Source organism: Entelurus aequoreus, linkage group LG10 (genome assembly GCF_033978785.1).
Source record: "Entelurus aequoreus isolate RoL-2023_Sb linkage group LG10, RoL_Eaeq_v1.1, whole genome shotgun sequence".
NCBI classification, from domain to species: domain Eukaryota; kingdom Metazoa; phylum Chordata; class Actinopteri; order Syngnathiformes; family Syngnathidae; genus Entelurus; species Entelurus aequoreus.
In genome coordinates, this window is record NC_084740.1 from 66,823,870 (window position 1) to 66,847,004 (window position 23,135).

General features: G+C 38.5%; 1 protein-coding gene across 2 annotated transcripts in view; it reads right to left on the reverse strand.

The window, feature by feature from the left end:
- fer1l6 (fer-1 like family member 6) overlaps positions 1–23,135 on the reverse strand; it is a 73,093-nt gene that overhangs the window by 17,811 nt on the left and 32,147 nt on the right. For both annotated transcript variants that reach the window (XR_009827570.1, XM_062061489.1), the window contains exons 17-28: positions 22,916–23,036; positions 22,545–22,645; positions 22,361–22,463; positions 22,088–22,207; positions 21,858–22,010; positions 18,607–18,778; positions 14,643–14,767; positions 14,447–14,581; positions 14,190–14,339; positions 13,996–14,103; positions 12,530–12,592; positions 1,443–1,541 (exon numbers count right to left, since the gene is read on the reverse strand). Coding sequence is in view for 1 of the 2 variants with exons in the window: in XM_062061489.1 (XP_061917473.1) it covers positions 1,443–1,541; positions 12,530–12,592; positions 13,996–14,103; positions 14,190–14,339; positions 14,447–14,581; positions 14,643–14,767; positions 18,607–18,778; positions 21,858–22,010; positions 22,088–22,207; positions 22,361–22,463; positions 22,545–22,645; positions 22,916–23,036 (1,450 nt within the window). In the remaining variant the exon portion in view is untranslated. The remainder of the gene's footprint in view (positions 1–1,442; positions 1,542–12,529; positions 12,593–13,995; positions 14,104–14,189; positions 14,340–14,446; positions 14,582–14,642; positions 14,768–18,606; positions 18,779–21,857; positions 22,011–22,087; positions 22,208–22,360; positions 22,464–22,544; positions 22,646–22,915; positions 23,037–23,135) is intronic.

Here is a 23,135-nt window from a genome sequence, read left to right on the forward strand (position 1 = left end):
GAAACTAGAATATCAACTGATGCAAAGCTGTGTCATCAATACTCACAAGTATAAAACTACTTTTTTTAAAGTAATCATTTCTTCAAGCATGAAAAAAAAAAATCATGATGCCGAGCGCATATCATTATGTCAAGATAATGGCACTACCATTTACTTAATTTAAAGAATATTTTTCAACATATTGAGCAAAAAGGTCTCATTTGTTTTTCTACCAAGAAAAGTGCACTTGTTATTAGTGAGAATATACTTATTTTAAGGTATTTTTGGGTTCATTGAGGTTAGCTAATTTGACTTGTTTTGGAAAGTCTTGACAAGCCAAATTTTCTTGTTCTATTGGCAGATAATTTTGCTTAGTTCAAATAAAATACCCCTAATTTTTGTATTTTTTTTTCTTGTTTTCGAACACTGACTTTTTGCAGCGTACGATGGCGGACGTTCGCAAATTTTCGAGACTTGCAGATCCCAAATGCACAGCAGCAGGTACCAGAAAGTAAGAAAAGTTGGTTTTGCGTAATAGGTAAAAAAAAACAAAACGGGAGATAATATGTCTGCTAATAGGTCCCATTTTGTGGTCCTTTTGCACACACCATAACACACCACCAGGTGTGAATGAATGATGGGTTCTACATGTAAAGCGACTTTGGGTACTTAGAAAAGCGCTATATAAATCCCAGGTATTATTATTATTATTATTATTATAATAATACCATATGTTGAAGCACAGTACGTCTGACTATGGTAGTCGTAATGCTCAGGCAATCCAGCAAGCGGTGCGGTAGTATCTTACCAAAGTCGTACTAAATCATTTGGACAGATTTCCGAGCGCCGTGTGTAATGTTCTAAATTCTCAATGAAGCATCAGTTTTGGTGTTGCTTGCTAACCTGTACTTGCTAGCGTCATTTATTGAACAGACGTCAACCTGCAGTCCACATGTATCTCCTATGTGCGACTGCCATCCACTAGCCACACTTATCATTACACCATGTACCAGATTGCTTCAAGGGTCGGTAAGCACGACCAGAATTAATCCGTACATTAGGCGCACTTGGTTAAAAGGTGCACCGCCGATTTTTGAGAAAGTAAAAGGATTTTAAGTTCGCCTTATAGTCCGAAGAATACGGTACATCTATTTGTGGCAGCATCGGACAAAGTCAATGTTAATTTTCACTTTTGCGTCTCATAGCACATACAGTATAACTGGTGCGTTCAAGGACCCCTGAGTTACTTTAGAACTTTCAAAGACTATTTGAAGTTTATATTTTGGTAAGAAGCCCAGCTGATAAATGTGTTGGTATATATTCTGTTCTGGGCGGTTTTAAAAACAACAATGTACACCGAACCGAACCCAAAGCTGATCCGAACCATGGGTTTTGTGAGAACCGTTGCACCCGTAGTATACACACACAGTACATATAGTATATCGAAGTCAAAATGTACGTACCAGTTCAATTGTGTCAACCAGCGTGGTGAAGTTGGGGTTGGACTTGTACCGCTGGATGACGGAAGACCGCAGCGTTTTTCCGGCACATTCTATGAACACCTGCATGCAAAAGAATGTTATTTACCAATGTCTCACAAATGAACACTTTTGGTCGATAATAATTGTTAATATAGAGCAGTTTGTCTCAAATGGTAGGGCGGGCCCCCCTCGGTGGGGGCGCGGAGCATGCCGAGAAGGGGGGGTTGAGCCTGGTGAAGATGCTTTATCAGTATCATGCTTCAAACCCCGCTTTGCCCTACAAAACGTGCTCGTTGGAGCTTGACTTCCTCATTTTTAATAAAAATCAGCACAAATTGTTTTATTTATTTTAGTTTAAAAGGTTAAATGTTTTGTGCTCCTGAGTTAATGTTGCTGATCCATTTAAAGGCCTACTGAAACCCACTACTACCGACCACGCAGTCTGATAGTTTATATATCAATGATGAAATCTTAACATTGCAACACATGCCAATACGGCCGGGTTAGATTAGTAAAGTGCAATTTTAAATTTCCCGTGAAATATCCTGCTGAAAACATCTCGGTATGATGACGTTTGCGCGTGACATCACGGATTGTAGCGGACCTTTTGGGACAGCATTGTGGCCAGCTATTAAGTCGTCTGTTTTCATCGCAAAATTCCACAGTATTCTGGACATCTGTGTTGGTGAATCTTTTGCAATTTGTTTAATGAACAGTGAAGACAGCAAAGAAGAAAGCTGTAGGTGGGAAGCGGTGTATTAGCGGCCGGCTGCAGCAACACAAACACGTAGAGAACTGGGACAACAGAGACTCTTACCAGGAGGACTTTGAGTTGGATACGCGCTACAGTGAGTACGCAGCTGCGGCTTCCAAACATTTGATCGCTTGCCCGTACGTGCGTGCCGCTATGTGCATGTCACGTACGTGACTTTGGGGAAATATATGTGCTGTATGAACTTTGCGGAGGTGAACGGTACTTTGGGCTGTGGGATTGAGTGTGTTGTGCGGGTGTTTGATTTGTATTGGCGGGTTATATGGACGGGAGGGGGGAGGTGTTTGTTATGCGGATTCATTTGTGGCATATTAAATATAAGCCTGGTTGTGTTGTGGCTAATAGAGTATATATATGTCTTGTGTTTATTTACTGTTTTAGTCATTCCCAGCTGAATATTAGGTCCCACCCGCCTCTCACAGCATCTTCCTTATCTGAATCGCTTCCACTGCCCTCTAATCCTTCACTCTCACTTTCCTCATCCACAAATCTTTCATCCTCGCTCAAATTAATGGGGCAATCGTCGCTTTCTCGGTACGAATCGCTCTCGCTGCTGGTGGCCATGATTGTGAACAATGTGCAGATGTGAGGAGCTCCACAACCTGTGACGTCACGCTACTTCCGGTACAGGGAAGGCTTTTTTTATCAGCGACCAAAAGTTGTGAACTTTATCGTCGATGTTCTCTACTAAATCCTTTCAGCAAAAATATGGCAATATCGCGAAATGATCAAGTATGACACATAGAATGGATCTGCTATCCCCGTTTAAATAAGAAAATCTCATTTCAGTAGGCCTTTAAGTTTGTTATTATTTTTCTGGTTTATTTAATTAGACTTTTCAGTGTCAAATGGTTCAAGTCAGTTGAATCATCTTTACACTTTAATTAGGGGTTTTATTTTATTTTCAATTCCCGGCAAATTGATGCACTTTAAGTCTTTTCTGTTACAGACTGAAACACGATGTTAATTAAAGCTGCGAGCAACATTTAAGGGGCCCTTGCCCCCCGCTGCGTGTGGTCACGTCCTTCCCGATGCCTTGAGCCGCCACCAAACATTTCGGGACCCCCAAACTATAAAGTTTTTTTGTCATACATGATGCGCCTGCGAAATATGGGGACTTTTGGTTAAGGGCCTCAAAAAGGCATCTAAACGTATAGAAACCCCCCCCCCCCCCCCCCATCAATTCCATTAGGGGCCTTGCGGTTTCACTGCAAAAAAAATAAATAAAAAATAACTACAAATTTTTTAGCAATTTGTAGTAATTAGAATCAAAATCTGAACCAGTGAAACGGAGGTGTTTTGTGGCGAACCATCACATCAAAGTTTGCCGTCATGCCACGCCCACATCCTGTCATATGCTAAATATTTTTTGCAATTTATCATCATCCATCTGTTTAGTATCCATCTCTGATCACCTAATGTGCAGAAATGAGATGTATTGGTGATGGCGTGGGGCAGTTTTCACCGTTAGGCTCCACCCACTGCCAGTAGGTATGACCAGGTATACCCATCGGGCACTTCAGGGTGTCATCATCATCATTTCTACTGAATAAGATCAAGATCTGAATTTGTGGAGCTGAGTTATCAAAGTTTCGTGTTTGTGGCGAATCATCGGAGCAATGTTTGGCGTCATACCACGCACACGTCTTATGGCGCAGGGAACATTTATTTGTAATTTATTAGCGCCTATGTGTGTAGTTTCTGTCATTTTAACCACGACTTATTGGATCAAAGCCCCTAGGACGACTTCGTAAAGGTGCGACCCATTTTTTTGCAAAAAAATGGCGAAAAACCATCGGAGCAATGTTTGGCACCATACCATGGCCACATTTTTGTAATTTATCATCGCTTATATGTGTAATATCTGCAATTTTAACCGCAACTCATTTGGTCAAAGTCCCTAGGACGAGTTTGTAAAAGTACGAACCCTTTATTTCCACAGAAAAATGGCGAAAAACCATCGGAGCAAAGTTTGGCGCCATACTACGCCCACATCTTAAGACGCAGGAAAAAATTGTTAGCAACTTATCCTCGCCTATATGTGTAGTATCTGCAATTTTAACCACGACTCATTTGGTCAAAGTCCCTTGGACGAGTTCATAAAAGTACGACCCCTTTTTTTCCGCAGAAAAATGGTGAAAAACCATCGGAGCAATGTTTGGCACCATACCACACCCAAATCTTAAGGCGCAGGAAAAATTTGTTTGGAATTTATCATGTCCTGTATGTGTAGTATCTGTAATTTTAACCATTTGATCAAAGTCCCTAGGACGACTTCGTAAAAGTACGACCCATTTTTTTGCAGAAAAATGCCGAAAAACCATCGGAGCAATGTTTGGCACCATACCATGGCCACATTTAAAGGTGAAGGAATTTTTTTTTTGTAATTTATCATCGCTTATATGTGTAATATCTGCAATTTTAACCGCGACTCATTTGGTCAAAGTCCCTAGGATGAGTTCGTAAAAGTACAAATCCTTTTTTTGGCAGAAAAATGGCGAAAAACCATCGGAGCAAAGTTTGGCGCCATACCACGCCCACATTTTAAAGCGCAAGAAAAATGTGTTAGCAATCGCCTTTATGCGTAGTATCTGTAATTTTAACCTTGACTCATTTTGTCAAAATCCCTAGGACGAGTTTGTTAAAGTATGACCCCTTTTTTTCGCAGAAAAATGGCGAAAAACCATAGGAGCAATGTTTGGCACCATACCACACCCAAATCTTAAGGCGCAGGAAAAATTTGTTTGGAATTTATCATGTCCTGTATGTGTAGTATCTGTCATTTTAACCATTTGATCAAAGTCCCTAGGACGACTTCGTAAAAGTACGACCCATTTTTTTTGCAGAAAAATGGTGAAAAACCATCGGAGCAATGTTTGGCACCATACCATGGCCACATTTAAAGGCGAAATAATTTTTTTTTGGTAATTTATCATCGCTTATATGTGTAATATCTGCAATTTTAACTGCAACTCATTTGGTCAAAGTCCCTAGGACGAGTTTGTAAAAGTACGAACCCTTTATTTCCACAGAAAAATGGCGAAAAACCATCGGAGCAAAGTTTGGCGCCATACTACGCCCACATCTTAAGATGCAGAAAAAAATTGTTAGCAACTTATCCTCGCCTATATGTGTAGTATCTGCAATTTTAACCACGACTCATTTGGTCAAAGTCCCTTGGACGAGTTCATAAAAGTACGACCCCTTTTTTTCCGCAGAAAAATGGTGAAAAACCATCGGAGCAATGTTTGGCACCATACCACACCCAAATCTTAAGGCGCAGGAAAAATTTGTTTGGAATTTATCATCTCCTGTATGTGTAGTATCTGTAATTTTAACCATTTGATCAAAGTCCCTAGGACGACTTTGTAAAAGTATGACCCATTTTTTTGCAGAAAAATGCCGAAAAACCATCGGAGCAATGTGTGGCACCATACCATGGCCACATTTTAAGGCGAAGGAATCTTTTTTTCACAATTTATCATCGCCTATATGTGTAATATCTGCAATTTTAACCGCGACTCATTTGGTCAAAGTCCGTAGGACGAGTTCGTAAAAGTACAAATCCTTTTTTTGGCAGAAAAATGGCGAAAAACCATCGGAGCAAAGTTTGGCGCCATACCACGCCCACATTTTAAAGCGCAAGAAAAATGTGTTAGCAATCGCCTTTATGCGTAGTATCTGTAATTTTAACCTTGACTCATTTTGTCAAAATCCCTAGGACGAGTTTGTTAAAGTATGACCCCTTTTTTTCGCAGAAAAATGGCGAAAAACCATAGGAGCAATGTTTGGCACCATACCACACCCAAATCTTAAGGCGCAGGAAAAATTTGTTTGGAATTTATCATGTCCTGTATGTGTAGTATCTGTAATTTTAACCATTTGATCAAAGTCCCTAGGACGACTTCGTAAAAGTACGACCCATTTTTTTTGCAGAAAAATGGTGAAAAACCATCGGAGCAATGTTTGGCACCATACCATGGCCACATTTAAAGGCGAAGGATTTTTTTTTTGGTAATTTATCATCGCTTATATGTGTAATATCTGCAATTTTAACCGCGACTCATTTGGTCAAAGTCCGTAGGACGAGTTCGTAAAAGTATGAACCCTTTTTTTCCACAGAAAAATGGCGAAAAACCATCGGAGCAAAGTTTGCCGCCATACTACGCCCACATCTTAAGATGCAGAAAACAATTGTTAGCAACTTATCCTCGCCTGTATGCGTAGTATCTGCAATTTTAACCACGACTCATTTGGTCAAAGTCCCTTGGACGAGTTCATAAAAGTACAACCCCTTTTTTTCTGCAGAAAAATGGTGAAAAACCATTGGAGCAATGTTTGGCACCATACCACACCCAAATCTTAAGGCGCAGGAAAAATTTGTTTGGAATTTATCATGTCCTGTATGTGTAGTATCTGTAATTATAACCATTTGATCAAAGTCCCTAGGACGACTTCGTAAAAGTACGACCCATTTTTTTGCAGAAAAATGGCGAAAAACCATCGGAGCAATGTTTGGCACCATACCATGGCCACATTTTAAGGCGAAGGAATCTTTTTTTCGCAATTTATCATCGCCTATATGTGTAATATCTGCAATTTTAACCGCGACTCATTTGGTCAAAGTCCCTAGGACGAGTTCGTAAAAGTACGAACCCTTTATTTCCACAGAAAAATGGCGAAAAACCATCGGAGCAAAGTTTGGCGCCATACTACGCCCACATCTTAAGACGCAGGAAAAAATTGTTAGCAACTTATCCTCGCCTATATGTGTAGTATCTGCAATTTTAACCACGACTCATTTGGTCAAAGTCCCTTGGACGAGTTCATAAAAGTACGACCCCTTTTTTTCCGCAGAAAAATGGTGAAAAACCATCGGAGCAATGTTTGGCACCATACCACACCCAAATCTTAAGGCGCGGGAAAAATTTGTTTGGAATTTATCATGTCCTGTATGTGTAGTATCTGTAATTTTAACCATTTGATCAAAGTCCCTAGGACGACTTCGTAAAAGTACGACCCATTTTTTTTGCAGAAAAATGGTGAAAAACCAACGGAGCAATGTTTGGCACCATACCATGGCCACATTTTAAGGCGAAGGAATCTTTTTTTCGCAATTTATCATCGCCTATATGTGTAATATCTGCAATTTTAACCGCGACTCATTTGGTCAAAGTCCCTAGGACGAGTTCGTAAAAGTACAAATCCTTTTTTTGGCAGAAAAATGCAGAAAAACCATCGGAGCAATGTGTGGCACCATACCATGGCCACATTTTAAGGCGAAGGAATCTTTTTTTCGCAATTTATCATCGCCTATATGTGTAATATCTGCAATTTTAACCGCGACTCATTTGGTCAAAGTCCCTAGGACGAGTTCGTAAAAGTACAAATCCTTTTTTTGGCAGAAAAATGGCGAAAAACCATCGGAGCAAAGTTTGGCGCCATACCACGCCCACATTTTAAAGCGCAAGAAAAATGTGTTAGCAATCGCCTTTATGCGTAGTATCTGTAATTTTAACCTTGACTCATTTTGTCAAAATCCCTAGGACGAGTTTGTTAAAGTATGACCCCTTTTTTTCGCAGAAAAATGGCGAAAAACCATAGGAGCAATGTTTGGCACCATACCACACCCAAATCTTAAGGCGCAGGAAAAATTTGTTTGGAATTTATCATGTCCTGTATGTGTAGTATCTGTCATTTTAACCATTTGATCAAAGTCCCTAGGACGACTTCGTAAAAGTACGACCCATTTTTTTTGCAGAAAAATGGTGAAAAACCATCGGAGCAATGTTTGGCACCATACCATGGCCACATTTAAAGGCGAAGGATTTTTTTTTTGGTAATTTATCATCGCTTATATGTGTAATATCTGCAATTTTAACCGCGACTCATTTGGTCAAAGTCCGTAGGACGAGTTCGTAAAAGTATGAACCCTTTTTTTCCACAGAAAAATGGCGAAAAACCATCGGAGCAAAGTTTGCCGCCATACTACGCCCACATCTTAAGATGCAGAAAACAATTGTTAGCAACTTATCCTCGCCTGTATGCGTAGTATCTGCAATTTTAACCACGACTCATTTGGTCAAAGTCCCTTGGACGAGTTCATAAAAGTACAACCCCTTTTTTTCTGCAGAAAAATGGTGAAAAACCATCGGAGCAATGTTTGGCACCATACCACACCCAAATCTTAAGGCGCAGGAAAAATTTGTTTGGAATTTATCATGTCCTGTATGTGTAGTATCTGTAATTTTAACCATTTGATCAAAGTCCCTAGGACGACTTCGTAAAAGTACGACCCATTTTTTTGCAGAAAAATGGCGAAAAACCATCGGAGCAATGTTTGGCACCATACCATGGCCACATTTTAAGGCGAAGGAATCTTTTTTTCGCAATTTATCATCGCCTATATGTGTAATATCTGCAATTTTAACCGCGACTCATTTGGTCAAAGTCCCTAGGACGAGTTCGTAAAAGTACGAACCCTTTATTTCCACAGAAAAATGGCGAAAAACCATCGGAGCAAAGTTTGGCGCCATACTACGCCCACATCTTAAGACGCAGGAAAAAATTGTTAGCAACTTATCCTCGCCTATATGTGTAGTATCTGCAATTTTAACCACGACTCATTTGGTCAAAGTCCCTTGGACGAGTTCATAAAAGTACGACCCCTTTTTTTCCGCAGAAAAATGGTGAAAAACCATCGGAGCAATGTTTGGCACCATACCACACCCAAATCTTAAGGCGCGGGAAAAATTTGTTTGGAATTTATCATGTCCTGTATGTGTAGTATCTGTAATTTTAACCATTTGATCAAAGTCCCTAGGACGACTTCGTAAAAGTACGACCCATTTTTTTTGCAGAAAAATGGTGAAAAACCATCGGAGCAATGTTTGGCACCATACCATGGCCACATTTTAAGGCGAAGGAATCTTTTTTTCGCAATTTATCATCGCCTATATGTGTAATATCTGCAATTTTAACCGCGACTCATTTGGTCAAAGTCCCTAGGACGAGTTCGTAAAAGTACAAATCCTTTTTTTGGCAGAAAAATGCAGAAAAACCATCGGAGCAATGTGTGGCACCATACCATGGCCACATTTTAAGGCGAAGGAATCTTTTTTTCGCAATTTATCATCGCCTATATGTGTAATATCTGCAATTTTAACCGCGACTCATTTGGTCAAAGTCCCTAGGACGAGTTCGTAAAAGTACAAATCCTTTTTTTGGCAGAAAAATGGCGAAAAACCATCGGAGCAAAGTTTGGCGCCATACCACGCCCACATTTTAAAGCGCAAGAAAAATGTGTTAGCAATCGCCTTTATGCGTAGTATCTGTAATTTTAACCTTGACTCATTTTGTCAAAATCCCTAGGACGAGTTTGTTAAAGTATGACCCCTTTTTTTCGCAGAAAAATGGCGAAAAACCATAGGAGCAATGTTTGGCACCATACCACACCCAAATCTTAAGGCGCAGGAAAAATTTGTTTGGAATTTATCATGTCCTGTATGTGTAGTATCTGTAATTTTAACCATTTGATCAAAGTCCCTAGGACGACTTCGTAAAAGTACGACCCATTTTTTTTGCAGAAAAATGGTGAAAAACCATCGGAGCAATGTTTGGCACCATACCATGGCCACATTTAAAGGCGAAGGATTTTTTTTTTGGTAATTTATCATCGCTTATATGTGTAATATCTGCAATTTTAACCGCGACTCATTTGGTCAAAGTCCGTAGGACGAGTTCGTAAAAGTATGAACCCTTTTTTTCCACAGAAAAATGGCGAAAAACCATTGGAGCAAAGTTTGCCGCCATACTACGCCCACATCTTAAGATGCAGAAAACAATTGTTAGCAACTTATCCTCGCCTGTATGCACAGTATCTGCAATTTTAACCACGACTCATTTGGTCAAAGTCCCTTGGACGAGTTCATAAAAGTACAACCCCTTTTTTTCTGCAGAAAAATGGTGAAAAACCATCGGAGCAATGTTTGGCACCATACCACACCCAAATCTTAAGGCGCAGGAAAAATTTGTTTGGAATTTATCATGTCCTGTATGTGTAGTATCTGTAATTTTAACCATTTGATCAAAGTCCCTAGGACGACTTCGTAAAAGTACGACCCATTTTTTTTGCAGAAAAATGGTGAAAAACCATCGGAGCAATGTTTGGCACCATACCATGGCCACATTTAAAGGCGAAGGAATTTTTTTTTTGTAATTTATCATCGCTTATATGTGTAATATCTGCAATTTTAACCGCGACTCATTTGGTCAAAGTCCGTAGGACGAGTTCGTAAAAGTACGAACCCTGTATTTCCACAGAAAAATGGCGAAAAACCATCGGAGCAAAGTTTGCCGCCATACTACGCCCACATCTTAAGATGCAGAAAAAAATTGTTAGCAACTTATCCTCGCCTGTATGTGTAGTATCTGCAATTTTAACCACGACTCATTTGGTCAAAGTCCCTTGGACGAGTTCATAAAAGTACGACCCCTTTTTTTCCGCAGAAAAATGGTGAAAAACCATTGGAGCAATGTTTGGCACCATACCACACCCAAATCTTAAGGCGCAGGAAAAATTTGTTTGGAATTTATCATCTCCTGTATGTGTAGTATCTGTAATTTTAACCATTTGATCAAAGTCCCTAGGACGACTTCGTAAAAGTACGACCCATTTTTTTGAAGAAAAATGGTGAAAAACCATCGGAGCAATGTTTGGCACCATACCATGGCCACATTTTAAGGCGAAGGAATCTTTTTTTCGCAATTTATCATCGCCTATATGTGTAATATCTGCAATTTTAACCGCGACTCATTTGGTCAAAGTCCCTAGGACGAGTTCGTAAAAGTACAAATCCTTTTTTTGGCAGAAAAATGGCGAAAAACCATCGGAGCAAAGTTTGGCGCCATACCACGCCCACATTTTAAAGCGCAAGAAAAATGTGTTAGCAATCGCCTTTATGCGTAGTATCTGTAATTTTAACCTTGACTCATTTTGTCAAAATCCCTAGGACGAGTTTGTTAAAGTATGACCCCTTTTTTTCGCAGAAAAATGGCGAAAAACCATAGGAGCAATGTTTGGCACCATACCACACCCAAATCTTAAGGCGCAGGAAAAATTTGTTTGGAATTTATCATGTCCTGTATGTGTAGTATCTGTAATTTTAACCATTTGATCAAAGTCCCTAGGACGACTTCGTAAAAGTACGACCCATTTTTTTTGCAGAAAAATGGTGAAAAACCATCGGAGCAATGTTTGGCACCATACCATGGCCACATTTTAAGGCGAAGGAATCTTTTTTTCGCAATTTATCATTGCCTATATGTGTAATATCTGCAATTTTAACCGCGACTCATTTGGTCAAAGTCCCTAGGACGAGTTCGTAAAAGTACAAATCCTTTTTTTGGCAGAAAAATGGCGAAAAACCATCGGAGCAAAGTTTGGCGCCATACCACGCCCACATTTTAAAGCGCAAGAAAAATGTTTTAGCAATCGCCTTTATGCGTAGTATCTGTAATTTTAACCTTGACTCATTTTGTCAAAATCCCTAGGACGATTTCGTTAAAGTATGACCCCTTTTTTTCGCCGAAAAAATGGCGAAAAATCTTCGGAGCAATGTTTGGCACCATACCACACCCAAATCTTAAAGCACAGGAAAAATTTGTTTGGAATTTATCATCTTCTATGTGTAGTATCTGTAATTTTAACCACGACTCATTCGGTCAAAGTTCCTAGGACGAGTTCGTTAAAGTCTGACACTTTTTGTTCACGGAAAAATGGAGGACGAAAACCAAAATGGCCGACTTCCTGTTTGTTTTCAGGAATAGGTTTCTGAGACTTTTATGTGCGTCCTGTCATGATAGACGTCTCCTGCGATTTTTTGTGTGAGATACGTGAAACTGGTAGGAGGGGCTAATTTTTTTTCTAATTTTAAAGGTGGCGCTAGAGAGCTAATTTTGAAATGTCATTTTCGAGACCCCCAAAATATAATTATTTTGGTCATTCCTGCCACACCTGCAAAAATATGGGGCACTTTTCGTGCATGTTAAGGGCCTCAAAAAGGCATACCATAGCTCAGGGTCACAATAGCTGCTACTAGAAGTAGTTTACAAATGTAGTCACGTGGATAAAACAGGATTCTTAGGGAATACCGCTGGACTAAATGTTCACAAATACATTGTAAACATGTATAAATGTGGCATGCAAAATTAGCAATTAACATATCAGATAACATAAAAGGTTCAAACTCATGTAAAATATAAATAGTACTATATGTACATATTTATTTGTGTGTACCTGAGGACGATCAACAGACAGCAACTGAACCTTCTTCAGCTCTCTTAGACCCCAAAATAAAACCTGGTGGACACAAACACACTTTGAAATGGTGACATTTTACTGTGTTAATATCATTTGTTGACAATATAAAAGGGTACATATATGATGAGCTGAGGTAATATGGATGGAAAACTTGCCCTTCAGAGTGCTAGATGTGAAACAAGAGACAGGAAGTGAAAGGAAGTCAAAGTAAGACCCCAAAATAAAAGCTGGTGCACACAAACACTTCAAAATGGCGACATTTTTTTTGTATTATCATTTGTTGACAATATAAAAAGGACATAGATGGAAAACGTGCCCTTCCGAGTACTAGATGTGAAACAAGAGACAGGAAGTGAAAGAAAGTCAAAGTAAGACCCCAAAATAAAAGCTGGTGGACACAGACACTTAAAAATGGTGACATTTTATTGTGTTAATATTAGGGATGTCCGATAATGGTTTTTTGCCGATATCCGATATTCCGATACTGTCCAACTCTTTAATTACTGATACCGATATCAACCGATACCGATATCAACTGATACTGATATATAAAGCCGTGGAATTAACACATTATATGCCTAATTTGGACAAGCAGGTATGGTGAAGATAAGGTCCTTTTTTAAAATATTAATAAAATAAAATAAGATCAATAAATAAAAAACATTTTCTTGAATAAAAAAGAAAGTAAAATAATATAAAAACAGTTACATAAAAACTAGTAATTAATGAAAATGAGTAAAATTAACTGTTAAAGGTTAGTATTATTAGTGGACCAGCAGCACGCACAATCATGTGTGCTTATGGACTGTATCCCTTGCAGACTGTATTGATATATATATAGATATATAATGTAGGAACCAGAATATTAATAACAGAAAGAAACAACCCTTTTGTGTGAATGGGGGAGGGAGGTTTTTTGGGTCGGTGCACTAATTGTAAGTGTATCTTGTGTTTTTTTATGTTGATTTAATAAAAAAATAAATACAAATAAAAAACGATACCGATAATAAAAAAAACGATACCGATAATTTCCGATATTACATTTTAAAGCATTTAAAATAATGCTTTAAAATTATATTAAAGCATTAAAATAATTGCTTTAAAATGATTTTAAAGCAATTATCATTGCTTTGAAATAATTAAAACAATGATTTAATTATTGATATAAACAAAAGTTAATATCATTTGTTGACAATATAAAAAGGAAATAGATGGAAAACATGCCCTTCAGAGTACTAGATGTAAAAACATGAGACAGAAAGTGAAATAAAGTCAAAGTAAGACCCCAAAATAAAAGCTGGTGGACACAAACACACTTCAAAATGGCGACATTTAATTGTGTTAATATAATTTGTTGACAATATCAAAAGGACAAAGATGGAAAACATGCCCTTCAGAGTACTAGATACAAAACAAGATACAGGAAGTGAAAGAAAGAGCACCTCGAGTCTGTAGGGGCTGAGAACAGGCCGGATGTTGGCAGGGACCGTGAAGACGCCTCCTTCCTGCTCCTCCAAGTGGGGCAGACTTTCCTCTCCAGACATGGCGATCTGCACATGCGGACCAACAAATCTCCTTACTGATTTTTTGTCCTTCCTAATGAGAGCAAGACACATCGGAACGTGGCTCAGCTGACCTGAACTAGCTCGAAGGCCGCCAGCAGCTCTCCCCCTGATAGGCTGCCGTGGTGCAGCGGGCTGTACCGCAGGGTGGGGGGCGTGTACGGCTCGGAGAACAAATGGACTTCGGGGTTCGCCACCGTAGCCCCTAGATACTCAGCCTTGCCCTGCGTTGTGGGGTTAAGATGGCAGAGAAGAGGGTCAGTGAGAGATCCAAATACAACATGTACTTCTCCATATACTGTACTATACAATGTATACTGTGAATACGTACCAGGGCGTCGTCATCGTACACTTCGATGACGAGTCTCGGCGGTTCCTCCAGGATGTGCCGGAGGTCTCCGCTCAGCAGGATGCCACTCATCTGCAGGCACTGGTTCCACGTGGGACTCAGAGTCTGACTGATCACCTGACACACAATAAACACGTACTGTCATACTTTCACAATGTGGGATTACGCACGCGCTTACGTTGGTGGTCTGGCTGTGTGACAGGAAGGTGACGCGAGCAAACGGGTCGGACAGACCCGAGTTGTCGGCAGCAATCAGCCCGCGAGCCTGATACATGTGACACCTTAGCTGGAACTGGTGCTGCTCTGGAGACACACACGTAAAACACACATTAACGGACAGAAAACACACATAATTAACATAAAGAACACATTTAAAATGCACATTAAATACACAAACGTGCACGAAACACACAAAAACATGCATAAACATGCAGTGAACACCATAGAACACACATTAACATGCATAAAACACATACAAACACATAAACATGCCTATAACACACAAAACATGCATATAACACTCAAAAAACACACACAAAACCCACATACAACACACATTAACATGCATATAACAAACAAAACATGCATATAACACACGAAACACAAACAGGCATAAACATGTATCAAGCATGCAGACAAAATTTAGAACACAAAACAAGCAAAAAACACAAATAAACAGGCATAAAACACACAAACACGCATTGAACACACATTAAACATGCATAGAACAAACAAAATAAACATAAAACACAGAAACATGCATGACCATGCATACAACATACAATAAACACACAAATACACAAACATGAATACCCAGCACACATCAAACATGCATGAAAATGCATAGTACACACAAAAACGTACAAACATGCATTATACACACAAACACGCATGAACGTGCATAAAACACAAAAACGTATGAACATGCATAATACACACAAACATGCATAATACACACAAACACGCATGCACATGCATAATACACACACAGCGTATGAACATGCATAATACACACAAACATGCATAATACACACAAACACGCATGAACATGCATAATACACACACCAACGTATGAACATGCATAATACACACAAACATGCATAATACACACAAACACGCATGGACATGCATAATACACACACCAACGTATGAACATGCATAATACACGCATGAACATGCAAAATACACACAAAAACGTATGAACATGCATAATACACGCATGAACATGCATAATACACACAAAAATATATGAACATGCATAATACACACAACCACTCATGAACATGGATAATACACACAAAAACGTATTAACATGCATAATATACACAAACACGCATGCACATGCATAAAACACAAAAACAAATTAAACACATGAATATGCATAAAACACAAAAACATATAAACATGCATAATACACGCATGAACATGCATAATACACACAAACACGCATGAACATGCAAAATACACACAAAAACGTATGAACATGCATAATACACGCATGAACATGCATAATACACACAAACACGCATGAACATGCAAAATACACACAAAAACGTATGAACATGCATAATACACGCATGAACATGCATAATACACACAAAAATATATGAACATGCATAATACACACAACCACTCATGAACATGGATAATACACACAAAAACGTATTAAAATGCATAATATACACAAACACGCATGCACATTCATAAAACACAAAAACGTATTAAACACATGAACATGTATAAAACACAAAAACGTATGAACATGCATAATACACACAAACACTCATGAACATGCATAAAACACAAAAACGTATGAACATGCATAATACACACAAACACGCATGAACATGCAAAATACACACAAAAACGTATGAACATGCATAATACACGCATGAACATGCATAATTCACACAAAAATATATGAACATGCATAATCCACACAACCACTCATGAACATGGATAATACACACAAAAACGTATTAAAATGCATAATATACACAAACACGCATGCACATTCATAAAACACAAAAACGCATTGAACACATGAACATGCATAAAACACAAAAACGTATGAACATGCATAATACACACAAACACTCATGAACATGCATAAAACACAAAAACGTATGAACATGCATAATACACACAAACACGCATGAACATGCAAAATACACACAAAAACGTATGAACATGCATAATACACGCATGAACATGCATAATTCACACAAAAATATATGAACATGCATAATCCACACAACCACTCATGAACATGGATAATACACACAAAAACGTATTAAAATGCATAATATACACAAACACGCATGCACATTCATAAAACACAAAAACGCATTAAACCCATGAACATGCATAAAACACAAAAACGTATGAACATGCATAATACACACAAACACTCATGAACATGCATAAAACACAAAAACGTATGAACATGCATAATACACACAAACACGCATGAACATGCAAAATACACACAAAAACGTATGAACATGCATAATACACGCATGAACATGCATAATTCACACAAAAATATATGAACATGCATAATCCACACAACCACTCATGAACATGGATAATACACACAAAAACGTATTAAAATGCATAATATACACAAACACGCATGCACATTCATAAAACACAAAAACGCATTGAACACATGAACATGCATAAAACACAAAAACGTATGAACATGCATAATACACACAAACACTCATGAACATGCATAAAACACAAAAACGTACACTACCGTTCAAAAGTTTGGGGTCACATTGAAATGTCCTTATTTTTGAAGGAAAAGCACTGTACTTTTCAATGAAGATAACTTTAAACTAGTCTTAACTTTAAAGAAATACACTCTATACATTGCTAATGTGGTAAATGACTATTCTAGCTGCAAATGTCTGGTTTTTGGTGCAATATCTACATAGGTGTATAGAGGCCCATTTCCAGCAACTATCACTCCAGTGTTCTAATGGTACAATGTGTTTGCTCATTGGCTCAGAAGGCTAATTGATGATTAGAAAACCCTTGTGCAATCATGTTCACACATCTGAAAACAGTTTAGCTCGTTACAGAAGCTACAAAACTGACCTTCCTTTGAGCAGATTGAGTTTCTGGAGCATCACATTTGTGGGGTCAATTAAACGCTCAAAATGGCCGGAAAAAGAGAACTTTCATCTGAAACTCGACAGTCTATTCTTGTTCTTAGAAATGAAGGCTATTCCACAAAATTGTTTGGGTGACCCCAAACTTTTGAACGGTAGTGTATGAACATGCATAATACACACAAACACGCATGCACATGCATAAAACACAAAAACGTATGAACATGCATAATACACACAAACACGCATGCACATGCATAAAACACAAAAACGCATTAAACACATGAACATGCATAACACAAACATGTATGAACATGCATAATACACACAAACACGCATGCACATGCCTAAAACACAAAAACGCATTAAACACATGAACATGCATAACACAAACATGTATGAACATGCATAATACACACAAACATGCATGCACATGCATGAAACACAAAAACGCATTAAACACATGAACATGCATAAAACACAAAAACGTATGAACATGCATAATACACACAAACACTCATGAACATGCATACCGGTAATATACACAAACACTCATGAACATACACAAAACACACATGAACACGCATGAACATGCATGATACACGCATGAACATGCATAATACACACACAAACACTCATGAACATGCACAAAACACATGAACATGCATAATACACACATGAACCCGCATGAACATGCATAATACACACGAACATGCATGCTCATGCATAAAACACACATTAACGCATAAAACACACAAAAACGAAAAAACATGTATAAGACACACATGAACACGCTTTGATCACAAAAACAAGCATAAAACTTCCAAACATGCATAAAACACATAAAAAACGCAAAAACATGCGACACACATATAAAACACATTAAACAAGCATAAAACAAACAAACGCACATAATCACGCATAGAACACATACAATTAAAATAAACACACAAAAAACAGAAAACGCGCACATAAAAACAAAACCTGGAAATAAACTGAATGACGTTAACGTATCTCTGTTACCTGCACAGTTCAGGTGAGTGGGTGGGATATTGGCAGCAGCGCCCCCTCTGGCGGCCGTGAACCCTGCAGGCAGGTCATCCAACATGTGGCAAGAGTCCGTGCAAGATCCAAACCACAAATACACATCTACTTTGGCTTGGACCGACAACCCTGAGACACGCTTCCCTGGTGGCTGCACACACAACATATAGATTACATATATACAGTCGTGGTCAAAAGTTGACATACACTTGTAAAGAACATCATGTCATGGCTGTCATGAGTTTGCAATCATTTCTACAACTCTTATTTTTTTGTGATAGAGTGATTGGAGCACATACTTGTTGGTCACAAAAAAACATTCATGAAGTTTGGGTCTTTTAGGAATTTATAGGGATGTCCGATAATATCGGCCTGCCGATATTATCGGCCGATAAATGCTTTAAAATGTAATATCGGAAATTATCGGTATCGTTTTTTTTTTTATTATCGGTATCGTTTTTTAATTTTTTAAAAATTAAATCAACATAAAAAACACAAGATACACTTACAATTAGTACACCAACCCAAAAAACCTCCCTCCCCCATTTACACTCATTCACACAAAAGGGTTGTTTCTTTCTGTTATTAATATTCTGGTTCCTACATTATATATCAATATATATCAATACAGTCTGCAAGGGATACAGTCCGTAAGCACACATGATTGTGCGTGCTGCTGGTCCACTAATAGTACTAACCTTTAACAGTTAATTTTACTCATTTTCATTAATTACTAGTTTTTATGTAACTGTTTTTATATTGTTTTACTTTCTTTTTATTTAAGAAAATGTATTTAATTTATTTATCTTATTTTATTTTATTGATTTTTAAAAAAAAGGACCTTATCTTCACCATACCTGGTTGTCCAAATTAGGCATAATAATGTGTTAATTCCACGACTGTATTTATCGCTATTGGTTGATATTGGTATCGGTAATTAAGAGTTGGACAATATCGGAATATCGGTATCGTTTTTTAAATTTTTTTTAATTAAATCAACATAAAAAACACAAGATACACTTACAATTAGTACACCAACCCAAAAAACCTCCCTCCCCCATTTACACTCATTCACACAAAAGGGTTGTTTCTTTCTGTTATTAATATTCTGGTTCCTACATTATATATCAATATATATCAATACAGTCTGCAAGGGATACAGTCCGTAAGCACACATGATTGTGCGTGCTGCTGGTCCACTAATAGTACTAACATTTAACAGTTAATTTGACTAATTTTCATTAATTAATAGTTTCTATGTAACTGTTTTTATATTGTTTTACTTTCTTTTTATTTAAGAAAATGTATTTAATTTATTTATCTTATTTTATTTTATTGATTTTTAAAAAAAGGACCTTATCTTCACCATACCTGGTTGTCCAAATTAGGCATAATAATGTATTAATTCCACGACTGTATTTATCGCTATTGGTTGATATCGGTATCGGTAATTAAGAGTTGGACAATATCGGAATATCGGCAAAAAGCCATTATCGGACATCCCTAGGAATTTATTATGGGTCTACTGAAAATGTGACCAATTGTATTGTGGCCAAACAGCTCAATTTTTGTTTCATCTGACACCACATGGACAAAGATAAGACCTTCTGGAGGAAAGTTATGTGGTCGGATGAAACAAAAATGTAGCTGTTTGGCCACAATACCCAGCTTTATGTTTGGAGGAGAAAAGGTGAGGCCTTTAATCCCAGGAACACCATGCTTACCGTCAAGCATGGTGGTGGTAGTATTATGCTCTGTTTTGCTGCCAATGGCACTGGTGCTTTAAATGGGACAATGAAAAAGGAGGATTACCTCCAAATTCTTCAGGACAACCTAAAATCATCAGCCCGGAGGTTGGGTCTTGGGCGCAGTTGGGTGTTCCAACAGGACAATGACCCCAAACACACATCAAAAGTGGTAAAGGAATGGCTAAATCAGGCTAGAATTAAGGTTTTAAATTGGCCTTCCCAAAGTCCTACAATGCTGAAGAAACAAGTCCAAGTCAGAAAACCAACAAATGTAGCTGAACTGCACCAATTTTGTCAAGAGGAGTGGTCAAAAATTCAAGCAGAAGCTTGTGGATGGCTACCAAAAGCGCCTTATTGCAGTGAAACTTGCCAAGGGACATGTAAGCAAATATTAACATTGCTGTATGTATACTTTTGACCCAGCAGATTTGCTCACATTTTCAGTAGACCCATAATAAATTCATAAAGGAACCAAACTTCATGAATGTTTTTTTGTGACCAACAAGTATGTGCTCCAATCACTCTATCACAAAAAAATAAGAGTTGTAGGAATTATGGGAAACTCAAGACAGCCATGACATTATGTCCTTTACAAGTGTATGTAAACTTTTGATCGCGACTGTATATATGTATGTACATACTAGGGCTGTGAATCTTTGGGCGATTCGATTCAAAATCGATTCTTGGGGTCACGATTCGATTCAAAATCGATTTTTTTTTCAATTCAAAACGATTCTCGATTCAAAAACGAAAAAATAAAAATAAAAAAAATAAAAAGATTTTTTCCCGATTCAAAAGGATTCTCTATTCATTTCATACATAGGATTTCAGCAGGATCTACCCCAGTCTGCGGACATACAAGCAGAGTAGTAGATTTTTGTAAAAAGCTTTTATAATTGTAAAGGACAATGTTTTATCAACTGATTGCAATAATGTAAATTTGTTTTCACTATTAAATTAACCAAAAATATGACCTATTTTATCTTTGTGAAAATATTGGACACAGTGTGTTGTCAAGCTTATGAGATGCGATGCAGTGACACTATTCATTTATTTTTATTTTTATAAATGTCTAATGATGATGATGAGGGATTTTTAATCACGGCTATGTTGAAATTGGAACTAATATTGATACTGTTGTTGATAATATTCATTTTTGTTTCACTACTTTTGGTTTATTCTGTGTCGTGTTTGTGTCTCCTCTCAATTGCTCTGTTTGCTGCAGTTCTGAGTGTTGCTGGGTCGGGTTTGGTTTTGGAATTGGATTGCGTTGTTATGGTATTGCTGTGTGTTGTTTTGTTGGATTGATTAATTGAAAAAAATAAAAATAAATAAAAAGTATTAAAAAAAAAATCGAATTTTTAAAAATGAGAATCGATTCTGAATCGTACAACGTGAGAACCGCGATTCGAATTTGAATCGATTTTTTCCCACACCCCTAGTACATACATACATATATATTTATTTATTTTTGCATTACACCTTAAGGAAGAGCGTCAGGATCTTTCCACAGTGAACTCCTCGAGCCTCCTGACGGCTGCAGAAGACGACGTCTCTGGCTGGCAGACGAGCGTAGGCCACGCGCTTGTTGTTGCTCAGCAACCACACAAAAACGTCGGGCACCGTGTGCTGCGGCTGCAAAGTCGACAAGACGGTGAAACCTGGACGTGCTTCACCTTCAGGAGGAGGCGGTCACACGCCGCAATCTGTACCTCCTCCACCAAGAAGCGCAGTTGGTGTGTGAGTTTTGTGGCGTCCCGCAGCGCTTCTTTCACGCCGCCTGCTTTCCTCTTCCTCTCCACCAGGGACCGAGCGTCGCCGATCATGCTCTCCTGCAAAGTTCATAATCATAGCCAATCACAATTTGACTAACAAAAAAGAAAACATTTCCCCGGGGTTGGGAACAGTTTAACCCTGGAACAGATTATTGTCTATTTCCGTGACTCCCTGTGTTGTTATGGTTCCTGTGCTCGGCTCTCTCCTACCAGCTCCTGTTTGCACATGGTGAGGCGCTTCCTGTCCAGCTGTGTCAGGTGACCGGACTTCAGCTCCGCCTTCAACCTGGACTCTGCAGCGGCGATAAAACTCCTGGGAAAAAAAAAAAAAAAAAGACACGCCGGGTTTTAGGGACCAGGTTCGACCGTTCACGGCTATTTCCGGAGTGGACACCTGGCATCCACGCAGAACTCTTGGACCGTTGTTCTGAGCGCCTGCTCAGCCCCAGAGTGCAAATTCCTGTGGAGCTCGGCGGCTGTGGCCACGCCTTCTTCCTGTAACGCAAACGCACTCGTTGTGTCAGGTAAGTCAAGTGGCCGTGTTTTAACACAAAATGTAAAAAATTATCCAGCAATTCCATTTTTGTTCTGCTGGATGATTTAAGGGGCTGATCTGGAGCCAGCAGACAGCAAAATAACACATTTCATACAATAACTCCTCTTCTTGCAACATGCATGTTCTTGCCACTGGATCATAGGTTCTGTTGTCACGGATGCGCTGTAAATGAGTGTCTCCATGGTGTGTGTGTGTGTGTGTATACGCACAAACAGGACTGCTATGTTCTCCAGCATGTTGGAGTTGTACAGACGATAGGTTCTGTCCTCCCACTGACTCAGAACATTGATGCAAGGCTTCTCTTTCTCCAGTGGCAAATACATGTAGTACCTGTGTATACAACACATGTAGTAACTGTGTATACAACACATGTAGTAACTAGGAATACAATACATGTAGTAACTGTGTATACAATACATGTAATAACTG